Source organism: Pieris napi, chromosome 9, assembly GCF_905475465.1.
Source record: "Pieris napi chromosome 9, ilPieNapi1.2, whole genome shotgun sequence".
Classification (NCBI taxonomy): Eukaryota; Metazoa; Arthropoda; class Insecta; order Lepidoptera; family Pieridae; genus Pieris; species Pieris napi.
The window spans coordinates 6,054,681-6,070,947 of record NC_062242.1 but is presented as its reverse complement, the minus strand read 5'-3'; the positions used below and the strand labels follow the sequence as shown (position 1 = coordinate 6,070,947).

Here is a 16,267-nt window from a genome sequence, read left to right as displayed (position 1 = left end):
CATACATTTCTAAAGCTATAGCACCGCTAAGGCTCGGTGATGTGCCACGGAAATTAAAAAAGGCCAATACTCATAATTTTGTCGTTCTATCCATCCATAAAAAATTGCACTGTAGCCCAAAAAGGGAATAAATCTACGAGTATAATAATGATAAAGCCGCGATAGGCACGCATTCTCAGCAGTGGTTCATAATAAAACACACTCCAATAAATTTTAAAAGGTTTATTTTTGTTCTCTATTCCTGAATTTTACGTAGAGAGGGTGAGTCGTCCGCAGCACCAAGTCGCATTTATAACGAATATCAGTTGTTTTAGTAACAGGATCCACGTGAAACCGCCTAATTAGCCCCGATATCAATGTTTTTATTTCCAACATGGCGAATTTTTGACCTGAAAAAATATTAATGATACAACGCTTATGTCTCGAACTTGGTAATAGCGTACCTACATAGACAGAATAATCCATTCCACTGGGTTTAAACGCACGCAGGGTTGAGAATCGCATGATTAACCACCAGGCTACTTCTATTTCACTTCATTAACAATACATAGCTTTTAATATAGTACAACTATTTTATAAAGGAAAACTAACCAATACAATTCCTAGGTCCAGCACTAAACGGAATATAGGCGAAAGGATGGCGGTGATCACTGTTCTCCGGAAGAAAGCGTTCAGGTATAAATTTTTCTGGTTCAGGGTACAAATTGGGTAATCTGTGTACGTCATATACACATATAATGCAGACAGTTTCCGCGGGTATTCTGCAGCCGTTACCTGGAATTCAACACTCGTGAAAGATGAACATTTTTAAAATCCTTAGTATACTTTTGTGACCCGGAATATTTAATGGGGGCTTGGCTTGACTGAATCTGCCTAAGATTGACTGTTAATTTTATTCTAGTTCAGCATCTCAGAAGTAATAATAGACACAATCTCACATGGTTTCTATGGAAGCATGACAGCATGCTTAATTTTAGTCGTAATGTCTCAAAACTAAATGTTACTTTTTGATAAGTGTTATTTTAGCACCAGAATTAAACGCAAAGGACGTATTAAATGACACGAAGATACTATGCAGCAAATTTTTGTATTTCGGGTCCATGTATAGTGAGGCTTATTGAATGTTTCGACCACCAGCAGCTTTAAGATATTTTACTATTACTTAACTGGTACCAATCATGTTACGATGAAATTACGTATGTATATTATTTATAAAAATAATAAAATATTGAGCATTCAGCATTGTTATACTATACATAAAATAAATTATTTAAAAGTTAACGTATTAGATTATTTGGATAATATGCATAACCATGAACTTTTTGCATTTCCTTTATATCTTAGAGGATTTTTTTTTACAGATAATTTTTACACGTCTTAGAATAGAGTCATGTTTATATACTTACTAAACTGCATTTCTTTCCTTATATATCGACTTATCATAGGCACGCTTGGATAAAGTCGAAGCGATTCTTTGATACAACATTCTAAATATTTCATTTCTGCTAAATCGTCCATCGTAGGTGCGCGATTCGAGTCTCCAAATATATGCGTTAATTCGTCGTATATTTTATTCTGTAAATAATAATTTAATTTTTATATTTTTTTATATACCTTCCTTATTCGTTTAATGGTTATCTGGTTTAATATTAAAGCTTGGGAGAATCAGAAACAGATGATGAGCCCACTAGGATCATAGACACCTACCTGTACTGTAGTGTCATTAGCGATTTCTAGTATCAAAAAACAAAGAGCCGATGCAGTGGTGTCGTGTCCCTGAAAATAACAAGAAAATAATATGTTCAGTTAAAATATAAACTCACTGCAAGCTTAAAGTCAAATCAGTTAGTATAGGTAGGTACTTTATAAAAAAATGAATCAAATTAATTCGTTTATCGATCATTTATTTTTCTTAGTAGGCAAGTTGGTGATCAGCCTTCATTGCCTGACACGCTATGGACTTTTTGGGATGCCGGTTGCCTCACTATGTTCTTCTCCAATTGTTTCGGAATAAAAAAAATTATAACATTTTGAACAAAATCTCTAGCCAAGCATATTGTCAATTTAATTTATAAACATGTGGAGGAAGTATGAAGTCTAACCACTGACTGATCGTCCGAAGGCCCCAGTTGCTAAGGTTGAGAAGTTATATATATATAATATATAACTTCTCGAGGCTTTTTTTAAACTATAATGAATAATATATGTATTTAGGAATACCTAAAACTAAGTCGTAACAACCTACCTCGAATAGAAACGTATCAACCTCTTCCCGAATTCCATCAACATCAATATTGCCGTCTTTTTCATTCTGAAGCAGAAGATCCAACATTGCCAAGCGCCCCTTTTTGGTATTACTATCATCTAAATTATTTTTAAAGTTTGCTTTCCTCTCATGTATAATTTTCATGGTGAATTTATGTAAATCTTTGACTATTTTGTTCAACAATTTCCCAGTTTTTGTTAAATTGAAAACCCAATCAATTCTGAGCCACACCTTGCACGTTCTGTCGAAGAATATGTCGCCAATTTCATGTATAGCTTTGAAGTATTTGCTTGTCATTGTTTCTATATCTACGCTCAATGATGTCCCCATTGTTGTTTCTAAAATATTTGAATAGCAGTATTATTATGGACCTCAACTTCTACAAACGAATTCAAAAACGGGCGCTTACGTTCGTAGCTTTAAAAATGTATTGGATTTCGACACAGGAAGCCTTAGTTACTGCTAAGTCACGTTTCTGAATCTCACCCTAAGCTACTCGAGACTTACGCTATTCTCAGGTATAACTTTCTTATATTAATAGGTTTTTGTCATAGGTATGGGAGTAATTAACTCTTTGTCTTGTTTGTGATATTCACCCTAATCTAAGATAGAATTAGTGATCTAAACGACTGTCATAACGTGACTGTAACTACTGACGTAACTGTCTTTTTGTATAACAAAGTACCAAATGAAAACTTTAATTATCTAAATAGAAAATTACAAGATTTTAGGAGCTGGCATCGAACCAAAATAAGAAAGTAATGAGTCCACGAGCAGGAAAACACATAACAAGTTATAAACAGGTAGGTAAACTAAAAAAGATAACAATCGTTCTATAATATGATTTGTATTCTATAGATTCTATATTTATTAATTGACTTTCACCTGCATTTGTAGCCTATGAGACTTAAATTCTTAAAAAAAACTTCATGTTAATAATTATTTATAGAAACACATTGTATCAGTTTGGAAGGCATAATAACCTAATAACATAAATAGGTTCGAATTCTTGGACCGATAAAGGTCTTTAAAAAAGATCTTAAGTCTTGTCATAGACTTACCACACATTATTTCGAGAGTAGACATAGTGATGAGGGAAATTAAATTCATATCTTTTCCAGCCTCAGCTTGAACCTTATTAAGGAACGCATCGGTTTGTTCCACGAACGTAACAGCATATTTCCTTAATATGTTAAAATGGAACGCTTGGGTTAACATCTTTCTTCGTTTGCGCCATTTCAAACCTGAAATGTTTTATTGGACTATATCTAACAAACACACTGTCCAGGAATATGACCAAATAATCAAGAAATTAAAGAAACAAAACGAAAAAGTTACATATTTGTTGGGGCCGCTTACTTCACATAAGAATATAGGCATACAATTATATATATATTTTATTCGTGGAATTCGGAAGTTTTCTCCAACCTTCAGGGACGTCTTTCTAGCAGTCAACCACAGGCCAACATGAAAGCCCCTCTTTTTTTGGAGGTGAAAGTGGCTCTTTTTTTGGAATGTTATCTCGTTTCAAGGTATGACTTCATCGCACTGATTGTACGTGCCATCCAGGCGGCTTCCAATCGTAGACACTCGAAACTATCGTTCCATTTGACCAATGTGATTTTACTGGTAATTCAATTTTTCACACACAATTCACAATTGCCTACGTCTACAGATTATATAATATAATCGGTCTTCATAACCTTGCGACTTTCGAAATGGAATCTCTCTTTTTTCTTAACCGAATGCATTATATATAACTGTGGTATATTTAAATAACAGTATTGCTATTTGCTTACCGTTGCTAATTAATAATCCTTCACGAAGCCAGGGCTTTAAATACGTGTAAGGTTCATCCTTCTCGTTGTATTTAGTGTTAGATAATATAATCTGAAATATCAAATTAATTTTCTAATGTACTTGATCACAATACTTGCTGAATAAAGTTAGTACTTAAGTCTTTTTTGGGAAAAGGGATACTCTTCTTAAATAAAATCCCAGACGCTTTTTTATCTCTGCCTTTTAATAAATTTAAGAAATGTATTAAAGAAAAGCTGTGTAAAAAGGCTTACTATAAAGTTAACGATTATCTAGTTGATAAAAGGGCCTGGGACTAGTGCTAGACAGGCTACTTCTAATTAATTTGCGATATTTTTTTAAAAATAAGTGTTGTTTTATGATTTGCTATTTTAAAAGAGTACCGAGAGTTTTTTACGCCAGCTTTTTCTCTCGGCCTTCTTTGCCGATGAGTAGGGATGCCTACAAATTCAAATTTAATGACGTGGAATAAGTGATACCTGTATCTTATGTTCCATAATAAACATATTTTATTTTTATTTTAAATAATGCTAATTTCCATATTCTTGAGGCAATTTTGCCGCGCAGCCCCACTTTATACAATTAGCAGAATCTCTGTATAGATAGAGATCTAATGCACTTGCCTAAGGCTCTCGTTCATTACCACATATAGCACTTTTTCTACTTGCACGATTGTCATCTATTCTTATGCACAACTTTGTTTGTGTACTGCGACGATTATTGACAGAAAAAAGTCAACTTTTGTCCGGTCCCTGGCGTCGCGGACGGTGAATATTCGTAACCATAAGGTAATTGCAAATATGTTTAGTCTTAAATTAAAGTTAATAGGTACATTTATAAAGAAACAGAAAAGATACAGGTTCCTTCTCCTGACCGTCCTGGCGACGTTCGTTGGATGAGGAATACAGAAATAATAACAAATCATTCACTTTTTGTTATAATATAAAATATTTCATCAACTTTAGCCAATCAATTCATGTTACTCAAGTAAAACATAATACACTATTTGGGAATATAGAAACTGTGATATAAAAATGTATACACGTGGACATAGATACAATAATAATGATATATATCTACATAGTAAATATATTTTTAAAGCTAAAGCATATTTTTTCTACAACAAATGGACAAGAGGCATTTGATGTTAATAAGGGCCGACTATATTAGTCTAGGAGTGCTGGTTTTATAATGCACAAAAACAAAGTTTTGTTTAATTTTTACCATCATTTGTAAATTAGTAAATAAAATATTGAAAGTTACCTCTATGTCTTCTGGATGATAAATGTTTATATATCTATAATCAAGCGCATTTAAACCAACCACAGGTCCGTATTTGTTATACAAAGATCTCGAGAACGAAAATAGTTGATCTAAAAAATATTGAATTCATTGATAAGAACGACTTAAAACGCAGTATTTTAGATCTATTTACATGCATCCAACATCAAGTCAATCAGCTTGTCTTCTTTTAAAACTGCAAATATGGCAATAACATACACGTGTAATGCCTTTCTTGGACAATATAATATATAGTATAACATATGTTATAAAACAGTAAAACGGATATCTAAAGATGGATCTTGATCCTAAAGTTTTATACATACTATATTTCCCTTCAACGTATTATATAGCGGAGTTAACATGCAAAGCTAATAAACAAGGTATTTGGTATACCATAATTTATTGGGCAATTTAGTGTATTGATTCCAATTTCCCTAAGATACATCGCTTGTTAAAAGTTTTAACGGAAATATTGTGATTTTTTAATATTATAATTTGTAACATAAGGATTTTGTATTATCAGAATCATAATAATAATAAGCGCAAATAATATAGCCCATGGCGGCCAGACCTTCGTTATTATACTAATAGTCCATTGAAAAGTTACATTTGGGGTTGCGTTTTTTAGAGGACGCAATTTTATTTTTTTGATGTGTAGGGGGGGTCAATGTAAAGCTAAAAACAAGTTTGTGGGGTCGCCACCCTTGTCCCACGGCCGCCATCTTGGAAATAGGGGTTGAAATGGTATTTACGATATATCTCTTAAACTATTTATTTGATAAAAAAAATTTGTTAACATTTTTTGTTGCAAATTAAATTCTCTACAACTTTGGTCCAGTAACTTTTTGTCGTAGAACTATAAATAAATTGTTTTTTTTTTACTTTATTATTATAATTTTTTTAATTATAAATTTTGCAATATCATTAAAAATTAATTATTGACTCTTTTCTAAGTATAACTTCAATAACTTCAAAAATGAACGTTATACACATCTTTACTAAACTTTACTAAACACTACACAGAGAAACTTTCAGCTTTAATATAATGACGAAGGTCTGGCCGTCGTCGTCTCTTGCTATATTTATTTTATTTGCCTATATATGGAATCTAAGAGATTGATCTCAAAATGTAGAATATAAGACACCTTTCATACACATAAAAACATAGTGATGATCATGATTTTTGTAATAAAAATAACTTACCAGGTGGTAAAACTATAGACCAACTTCTTCCAATAATAGGCCATTGAGTTGGACCCGGTATTTTTGCAAACAGCCTTCCTTTATAATTAAATCTATAGTAAAGGTCAATCAAAGCTAAAATAATTAAAAATAACACTACGGGAACTAGCATTTTTGAATAATTTATATTCCAGAATTATATACGATGTTACTGCATCAGTAATAATATTTAACTGCGCGTTGAAAGATGTATAATTATATTATATTAATAAGAAATAATTAAATACACTGATTAATTAACACTTATATGGTGCAATTCGCTGGTAGGTTGGTTTATAATGGTGTTCTTGGCTAAACAAAGCCATACCTGAAGGTTACTAACTAAATACTTTAAAAAACATTGTTTTAAGTAAAGAAATTGCATTTTTAAGTCTTAATAATAATACACGTTCAATGACAGATTATTCGATTACCTGTTTTAGCTGTTTATTATGTAAAACTGAAAAACATTTATTATCAACAAATATCATCATTTTATGTATATATTAAACGCTGATCTTAAGGCTTCATTTAATAATAAACAGTATTGTCTATGGAAATTTTCAATCGAGATAAGTTAATGGATTGCGTTATATTTAAACATTTGATAGTTAACTTTGAGTTGTAACCGGTATACCATTGTAAGTGCTAAGTAATAAATCTTGTAATCAATACGCTTAACGTATTCTTGAACAAAGGATTTGTATGTTAGTATAAAGATAAAAAGATTTAATAAAACCATTAATTAATAAAACATATTTATTCATCAAAACGTATATGTGTGTGCGTAGGTTGTGGGGATGCGGGCGCCATATCGGGTGCACTTGACAAAGCTTGCGTACGCGCAAGTAACTTTGCCCGTCCACGCGATCGTTTGCTCGTACGAGCATTCTCAGCTCGCGTCCATTGCTCGTCTTCTTCAGTACCGCAGAGCACGTGCGCTCGACTGTCCGAATTTACACAGTACTGCCGAATTATAATTAAGTATGATAACGATATAATATAAGAAGTAACAGTAAATAACCAAATAAGAGCCCTGCAAAATACCAAAGATATATAAAATATAATTGATGATGTCATATATGTACCATAAATGCTATGTATGTGTAATATTTTTAGTTAACATTTCGCATATCTATGCTGTAAACAAATAACTATATTAATCAATATTCACGTTGACGTTCGACGTTAATCATGTGAAAGAAAACAAAAAGTTACAGAAAGGTAGTTAAGAATAAAAACTACACAACATGAACTTGATTTATTCAAAATATGTTTGTCTGTCTGTATATCTGCAGATACTGCCTACACTTCTAGCTGTACACATCTCGGAACAATAGTTAAGTTGCGGTGAAGTCTAATAATAGAAGAATAGGTTAGGTTTTACAACCCGTCTCACCTCATCAGCAGCTTTAGCAGAGTCGAATCTTATTATTGCATCCGTCTGACCTTCCTTCACCTCCACGTGCAACGCGTGTATATTACTTTTTATCTAAAAAATATTAAAAGCTTTTACTTTTTATATAATACCCACGTTTTACATAATACTAGTAGACTCGGCCAAGCGTTGCTGTGGCTAAGATTTTTGTTATATTAGAGTAGTAAACTATTCAAGAGAAACGGCAGAACACCAATCCACCATGCTTTTTTGGTGATTATGCCATTAAATTGTAGCTTATGTGAAACGTTGGTACTTTCAACACAGCGCCATCTGTTAGAATTGTGTCTATCAACTAATAAACAAATATTTTGCAATAAAATATTATTGCGGGTATAAATTGAGATGTAAGCTATCCTTATCTTTTAAGTTGGATCAAACTACACACGGTGTGCAAATTTGATTGATATCGGTTCGGTAGTTTAGGAGTCCATAGCGGACAAACAACGTGACACGTAATATATTAAGACTAGCTGAATATATTATATGTAATTCCTTTTTGATTACTGACATTATACTATATTCTAATCTCAAATACGCCACTATCCGAATATTGGGAATATATCTTATCGATTCGACATTTATTTAAAGACGTTCTTTAATATAGGCGAGAGTTTACTGTATCGACTGGATGAAGATTAAATGTTTAAAAGTTACGAAATGAACATTTTGAATTGGCTTTTTTTGTCTTTCGTTTAAATTTTCCAATGTTTTAATAGTTATTTTGCTATTCGAGACTGAGACAAATACAACAAATAAAAAACTATGAAAATCGATCCAGCCGTTCTCGAAGTTATACGTATTCGAATATACTTTGTTTTATACTATATATTATGATAATCTAGTGATGCTGCAACCATTTATGGGTCGCCTTCTAATGCGTTTCATTATTATGCAAGTATTTTTTCTCACCGTACAAGCAAAAGCGAATTGCAAATAATGAATAAATTAGCGTTCCGCATATTTAACATACCATACTAAAAAGATAATACAATAAATATTATATTTAATTATTAATTATAAATAACAGCTGCCTAATCAAGATTCTTCTATGTACAAAGGATTTTAATAAAACAATTATAATAAGTCTTATGTACTAAGATTTAACAGAGTTCACTGGCACTATAATTGAAAAAAAAAACAAATGACTTATTCAATCACAAAATCACTTTTGGTTAAAGAGTAGAGCGTAATCGAGACGAAAACAAAAGCAAAATATTTAAGGAAAAAACTTTTTAACCAAATTAAAGTTAGTCTTCAGTCACCGTGACCACGCACGCTGTAAAGCACGCGAAACGTCGGTTAAATTTAAAATTATGTTAAATAATTGTATATTTATAATAAATAATAATAATAATTAAAAAGTTTTTTCTTTAAATGTGTAAAGGTTATGTCAATAAAAGACAATACTAAAAGCAAAATAACTTCAGGAGTAACACGCAAGTAATAAATTTTATCTGAAGATTTATATTACTACTAAATCAACTAGCAATTAAATTTCATTAAATGTGAGAGACAAATCGAATTTACCGTTCTTTTAGTGAGTTTGACATCTAGACAGGGTTCCGCCAGCGTTTCCTTTACAAAAACTCCAGGAATCTTTTCAAGAGGGGTCTTTGTTCGATCTACTTGCTGTCCGGTGGTTGCTAAAGTATAAAAATATAATACAATCGGATCCTGTTTTGCACAAGAGTTTTAATTAATTTAAAGTCAGATGATACAAATTTTCCATGGTCCAAAAACTCCATACACCATATATACATAGGTGTATAAATATAATTATATAGGAGGTATGTCACCGTAAAAATGCCATGTTTATTAAGTTTGTAAAAAATGCCGCGATGTATTTAAATAAATATTCAATTGGAAGCGCAATTATAATGTGACGCTATTAACAATTTCACGCTAACATACAGACAATCATAAATCCTCCAATCAAAAGAATACTTGGTTTTTGCTTTCAATTCAGATCTTTTTTAAATTCACATACCTAAATATATTCCTTACTTATAATATGACACAATAACACTCGATATGCCAGGTGACGTAAACAAAAGACCGCGCAAAATGTTTATAAAATGTTATTAAGAAACATAATTTGAATATTTTCCAAGTATAGTCTTGGAAATAAAAATTTTTTTCCTATGTTATTTAAAAGTAAATAATCATTCAAGATCGTTTGTTACTTACAATTGTCGACTTCAATAGATGGCGCTGCCGGCGCCGGTATACCAGTATAATGCCTTTTCTCTTGTAAGCTTTGCTTCAGTTCTTTCATATATTTCCTTTGTAGATTTAAATATTTATTTCTTAACACTTTCCATTCTGTTTTGGCTAGGACTTGAAGCCCCCATAATGCACCTTTAGGTGCTTCGACTTTGTCGGAAGTTTTCTTTCCTTTTTCTTTTGATATTTTCTTTTTTGTCTTTTTCTTTCTTGGCGATCCATCTTCATTAATGCCTTCGTCTTGGCTTGTTAATTCCTCTTTGGAGTCTTTGACTATATCCTTATTTTCCTGTAAGATATTTTATTTTAAACAGTGATGATGTCACTTCGATGGCGTCTATACACTTTTGTTATAACTTAGAATTAAAATCAACAATTTCAGAACTGGACAAGAAAGCCATTAAGAACATATTGAAAGGACGATCGTGTCCATAAATAAAGGCGAAATATTGCATCACATAAAAAGTCAGGGAAAAGCTCAGGACCATATAACATAACTAACGAAGGTCTCTAGGTTGGGCATCCAGGTCACATATCTGACAATACGATAATAGAATAATCCACTAGAGATTGACACCTACAGGCGAATCAGCTCATATGGAAAGAGCTCAATAATATGAAGATAATGACAAATATATAAATATATTACTGAACATATACAGTAATAGTGTTAGTAGAATAAAGCTAGAAAAAACAAGACCCACTTTCGCCAAAAACTATTCATACCAGTCCTCGAAGATGAATTTCAAGGTATACAATGGAAAAATAACGACCTTTGCATACGAAACAAACCTCTAACTCACCTCCCCTTCGCAGCCGACTGTTAAACCGCCACAAAACTGGAAAAAATGCTTCAAACACTAGATAGTGAAAGTCAAAAAGTACACATGAACACTACAAAAACAAGAATTTTATCCAATAGCCTGTGCAACTCAATCAGAGTCGACAATTACCGAATATGTAAACGAAGTAGATAGAAGAATAAATGCGACATGGAAGAATTACTGGGCATACTTAATAATGGATTCAAATATTCTACTTTATTTGACATTCGTAAGGCAAACATGGGTTTTGAGCAAGAAAAATCATGCTATCTTGCCCAGCATGCAATCAACCAAAGCATCTTGAGGTTGAGAAGAATAAATGAAAGAAAAAAAATTGATATTCGTAACAAAACACAACTTACAGATGCACTATAAGGCTTAAATGTAAATGAGCTGGTCATATGTGTAGAATGTGGGATAAAAGATGGACATTTAAAACAACAAAATTGATGTTATCTACTGGTAAGAGATGCATAGGATGATTACATAATACATTACGAAATAAAACTGAAGAAGAAGAATAAGGTCATACAAATACAAACACTAGAAATTATACTAAGACTTGTAAACTAAACGATTATAGTATGGATTAATTAATAAAGCTTAAATAATAAATTATTGTATAAAATATCTTGATGGTTATAGTTATACCTCTGTAGGGGTCGTGACTTCGTGTGTCTCAACATCAGATGTTACAGGATTCAAAATTGTTTTCTCTTCCTGTAATAATTTTTACGTTTTATTTTGCATTCAAACTGAAAAATATAATATGACTGCCTGCCCAAATTAAATCAGACATTCATTATTTTAATGAAATCATTTGATGAATCTTGCTACAGATATACAATTTGATGTGTATAACAAAAACATTGTCTGTATAATTATTTCATAGAATATAAGCATTTTATTCAATACTTAAATAATAACTAATTATTTTCATTCAATTAATTTTATTCAAAAGTTACCATTGGTGTGGCTTGTCCTTTATCTGTATTGGATTCTGTTTCAAGTTTTAATTCCAAATTTTTTTGCTTTTTGTCTTTATGTTTCTTTGCTTTCTTTTTAGGTGGTTCTTCTTTTTCCTCATTCTCTTCTTTTTCTTCTCTGTCTTCTTTATCTTTATCATCAACAGAAAACATTTTTATAGAAGACAACTCTTCTGGAGGCATACAGGTGGGTAATTTACAACCCATTTTAGTAAACGCATTTATACATTTCTGTGCATCTTGAGGTCGGGTAAATTCTATAAAACCAAAACCCTAAAATTAAATAGGTTTATATAGATTAAAGTTCTCATAATGTATTCATTAACAATTTTTGTAAAACATTTTTTTTATTCAAGTATATATGTATGTATTTGACTTTCAATATATTAACAAACATTCTCAATGTAGTCATCAAGTTTCCAAATAGCAGAGGAATTTTTTATTTATGATGCTCCTTTGTTATTTTATGCAAAATGGTTAAGACTATAATAATTGTTAGTCAAACCCAAACTAATTGTAGTCTTTAGGTTAGATAATAATACACATACTTTAATTTTTTGTGAATTTTTGAATTTTGGCAAGGAAATGTATGCAACTTGTCCATAGTCAGAAAATACTCGCTCCAACCAGTCTCTACTAGCTGTGACTGGTATTGATTCAACATACACTGTTCTTAGATCAGCATCATATGGCACCATTGGAATTTTTCTTTTTACCTTAAATAAATCACCTCATCAATAATCATTTTTTAATTAATTTAAAAACAATGGTGGCTTCTTAGCCGCTATATCTGTAAAGTGTCAGAGAATAATTACTTCTTTTGTAATATTCTTTAATGTAATCAAATCAAAATCAACAACCAATTAAATCAAAACCTAATTTAGTATGAATAATTCATATAGAAGGATAGCAATTTACCCATATAGAAGGAAAACATTTTTTTCCATAACTACAACATAGAAACTAACCTTAAGTTTATCTTCTGATAATTCCAAAACTGTGGAATTTTTCATAGATTTGACTATATCAGTAACATCCACTGTCATAGATTTAATCTTATTAAACTTGAGAAATACTTCTAATGGAACAAATGGGTCAGATGCAACTAAGTCTCCTAGAAATCTGTCTTTACTCAAATTTGCATCGCTAAAATAGAATTCCATTTGCTTCAAAACATTTTCATAAAGCTTCTTTTTACGATGGCGAACTCTTTTTCTAGGATTTGATTCATTTTTAGTTTCTTGTTCCATCGTTTCATTGTTTTCGGACTCCGACATAATTATACTTTAATATACGCCTTGTACTTATGAAGTAGCAGTAAAATATTAAATAATGATAAGCCAATATGTCCAATTATTTTTGGCAACTTTTCTTATGGTACTAGCCGGTGTATGCTGCTGCAGTGAAATAATATAAACGAAACCTCAGATTTCCTACAGTACTTTTGAGTGTTGTATTAACTTATAACATCATTTATCATGGTCAGTGTTGACTAAAATAATCTACAAATTAAAATTAATAATAACCACAAAAATTAAATTAGAAAATTATTCGGAATACCGCGATACACTTGATAGCTTAGACAAATTCTGTTAGCAACAGGCGTGAGGCGACCCGCGACAGGCGTGCCGCGTGACTCGCCAATTTCTAACGCCAAACAAAATTTATGAAATGGTCACGTGACAAGGAGTGAACTAATGCTGCTAATGTCATTCCCATACAATTTCTTTGCGTTAGGTAGTCATGCCAGCTGAAAACTGATTTTGTTTCAAGCACACAATCTTTGATTTAAGACAAAATATATATAATATCACAGATAAGTAATATACTAGTCTCGATATAATATATAACTTATAATTTAATTAATATAATTATAATATATAATTTCCCAGTTCACAAAGGCACCAAAAGAAAAATAATTTAATTGTGAAATGTGAATAGGGAGTCCTCTTACGTTCAGTTTTCTGAACTGAAACCACAATAAGTATTGTAGAGTCTCTGGCTAATGAAAAAGGATAATTGAATTATTTGAAAACTTTCGGATTGCAACATAATGTCATTGCCAATTTCTCAATATGGCTGTTGTCAAACATTCGTTTTGGTTTATTTTGTTCTTATTTATTCATTTACGTGTTTAAATATGAGTAAAGCTATTAAAAGTGGAGTTCGAGAGATATTGTTCTGCATGATAACCAAGTTCCAAGAAAAAAAAGAAGCTTCATTCTACCAAAAACTAGATTGTTTACGTGTGGTGTAAATTTCTTAGGTTAGTACGTAGATAGAGTAGATGAGCTTCTAAAATAACAATAATAACTAAAGAGAGAAGGCATCAACGTGAAATACTTAAGTGCGAGCGAAACAGAGTATCAGTTTTTCTGTCTCTATTTAAGTATCGGGTTTTATTTTACCACCAAGGGCTCGGTGGTAAACAAGTTTTCACCGCTTACTGATAAATCTGTGAAACCCAAGTCAAACCCTTATTTATAAAGTCTTAAAATGAAACCTTATTAGAGGTGTATTTAAAGTGTCAGTCATGGTGAATTATTGTTGCATAATTCGCTGTAAAAGCTATAGTGAACGTAAAGAACCAAACATAACCTTTCATCGGTAAGTACCTTATTTTGTCACGACTCAGTAAAACAAAAATGAACGTTCTTTTTTAATTGGCCGTAATGACATAATATCTGCCTGGAGACATTATTATTATATCGTTGAAACGTGCAGAAGGAAAGCCAATAATTATTTAGATGAAACTTATGTCCATAAATACTACAAGCCCAAAAAATCGTCGCAACGTCCCTCTACAAGTGGTGCTATTAAAAATATTTCGTCTGGAAAAAGGTACATAATTGTACAAGCAGGGTCGGAGAAAGGTCCTGTGCCTCTCATTATTAGTATTTAGCACTATATCAAAAATGGCTGATTATCACCATGATATGAATGCTGCCAACTTCAATAAATGGTTAGAAGAAAAGCTCCTACCCAATTTAAATGAGCCAAGTGTAATTGTTATGGACAACGCCAGTTACCATTCCGTTATAGTAAATAAAGCACCTACGACAAACATGAGATAAGAGAATGACTTACTTTGAATAATATTCAATTTGAAGAGTACCATACGAAAGCAGAACTGCTATGTCTAGTAAAACGGTATAAACCAGAGCCAATATATGAAGCCGATGAAATTTTAAAGCACAATGGTCATTAGACTACCTCCATACCATTGTGATCTAAATGCCATTGAGCTGGTATGGAGACTGGTAAAACGCAGAGTAGCAAAAAAAATATTAAATTGACTACAGAGCAGTTAGAACAAGTGATTAAAGAGTTATTTGAAAATGTAATAGCAGAAGAGTGGAAGAAAATGACTGATCATGTTGTACATGTGGAAAATAAATATAAAGAAAGGGACAGGACTATAGAGGAACATTTAGAAAGTTTCATAATCAATGCGAGAGACAGTGATAACAGCAATGACTCTGATGAATCTATGCATTTTTATTTTTTGGATTCTGATTTTGATTATTCCGAATAAAGTTGTGTTTTATAATAAATATACCTTTAGTTTTCCATGCAATGCTAGTCATTTTAAGTTTCAATAGTAAAAGACTAAATACGTATAGTATTTAATTTCATAGAAATACAGTTACTATCAATGTAAAAAATAATAAAATAAAATCAAGTATCAAGTAAGTTTAATCCACTAAATATATCAAACTTTTAGGGATACCATACTAAATTTTTTTGAATTTGCCGCGATTGTTCGTTATCTTCTTTCATTAGCCACACTATAGCTATTATTTTTTTAATTAATAAGGTTAATTGTGTTATTTAAAATATGTTAATTTTTTGTTAAGCTACAATATCAGATCAAAATATACACCTATACATTTTTTATAACAAACTAGCTGCCCGTCCCAGCTTCGTTCGGGTGGACATTTTTTAAACATTTTTGTAAATACGGATTTACGTTTTTTAATATTGTGGTGTGTTTTCTATAACATTTTTTGTTCTATCATCAATAGTTTTCGAAGCGCATGCGATGAAATATTATTAAAGTTTTATTTTAAGTTTAATAAGATCCTAATTTTTTTGCAATTAAAATAGCCTATATAATCAAGGGTAATGTATGCTCAAATGTTGAAAGAATTTTTAAAATCAGTCCCGTACTTTTTGAGTCAATTCGTTTCAAACATACTTACAT

At 31.4% G+C, this 16,267-nt stretch overlaps 2 protein-coding genes across 2 annotated transcripts; both read right to left on the bottom strand.

The window, feature by feature from the left end:
• Positions 1 to 207: 207 nt before the first annotated feature.
• On the bottom strand, positions 208 to 6,934 carry LOC125052719 (cytochrome P450 4C1-like). Its single transcript, XM_047653712.1, has 9 exons — positions 6,572 to 6,934; positions 5,348 to 5,457; positions 4,066 to 4,156; positions 3,328 to 3,510; positions 2,246 to 2,604; positions 1,708 to 1,776; positions 1,407 to 1,575; positions 592 to 774; positions 208 to 389 (listed from the first exon to the last, which is right to left on the bottom strand). Exons 1-9 carry the CDS (start codon positions 6,720 to 6,722, stop codon positions 223 to 225), a joined length of 1,482 nt encoding a protein of 493 aa, XP_047509668.1. The 5' UTR covers positions 6,723 to 6,934; the 3' UTR covers positions 208 to 222.
• A 400-nt stretch (positions 6,935 to 7,334) lies between these two features.
• LOC125052515 (la-related protein 7) lies at positions 7,335 to 13,671 on the bottom strand. Its single transcript, XM_047653407.1, has 8 exons — positions 13,032 to 13,671; positions 12,612 to 12,779; positions 12,043 to 12,336; positions 11,729 to 11,797; positions 10,218 to 10,542; positions 9,558 to 9,673; positions 7,989 to 8,081; positions 7,335 to 7,555 (listed from the first exon to the last, which is right to left on the bottom strand). The coding sequence occupies exons 1-8, from the start codon at positions 13,338 to 13,340 to the stop codon at positions 7,349 to 7,351; spliced, it is 1,581 nt and encodes a 526-aa protein (XP_047509363.1). The 5' UTR covers positions 13,341 to 13,671; the 3' UTR covers positions 7,335 to 7,348.
• Between the last annotated feature and the right edge of the window lie 2,596 nt (positions 13,672 to 16,267).

What these genes read in the sequence shown, in the direction of transcription:
- LOC125052719 (XM_047653712.1), bottom strand. Translation starts at nt 6,722, where the DNA reads ATGCTAGTTCCCGTAGTGTTATTTTTAATTATTTTAGCTTTGATTGAC. An exon ending in GTCTATAGTTTTACCACCTG is followed by an intron (nt 5,458 to 6,571) that starts GTAAGTTATTTT and finishes AATATTTTTTAG; the next exon opens with ATCAACTATTTTCGTTCTCG. An exon ending in TACTCTCGAAATAATGTGTG is followed by an intron (nt 2,605 to 3,327) that starts GTAAGTCTATGA and finishes CAAATATTTTAG; the next exon opens with AAACAACAATGGGGACATCA.
- LOC125052515 (XM_047653407.1), bottom strand. Translation starts at nt 13,340, where the DNA reads ATGTCGGAGTCCGAAAACAATGAAACGATGGAACAAGAAACTAAAAAT. An exon ending in AAGGACAAGCCACACCAATG is followed by an intron (nt 11,798 to 12,042) that starts GTAACTTTTGAA and finishes AAATTATTACAG; the next exon opens with GAAGAGAAAACAATTTTGAA. An exon ending in CTGCTAAAGCTGCTGATGAG is followed by an intron (nt 7,556 to 7,988) that starts GTGAGACGGGTT and finishes ATAATTCGGCAG; the next exon opens with TACTGTGTAAATTCGGACAG.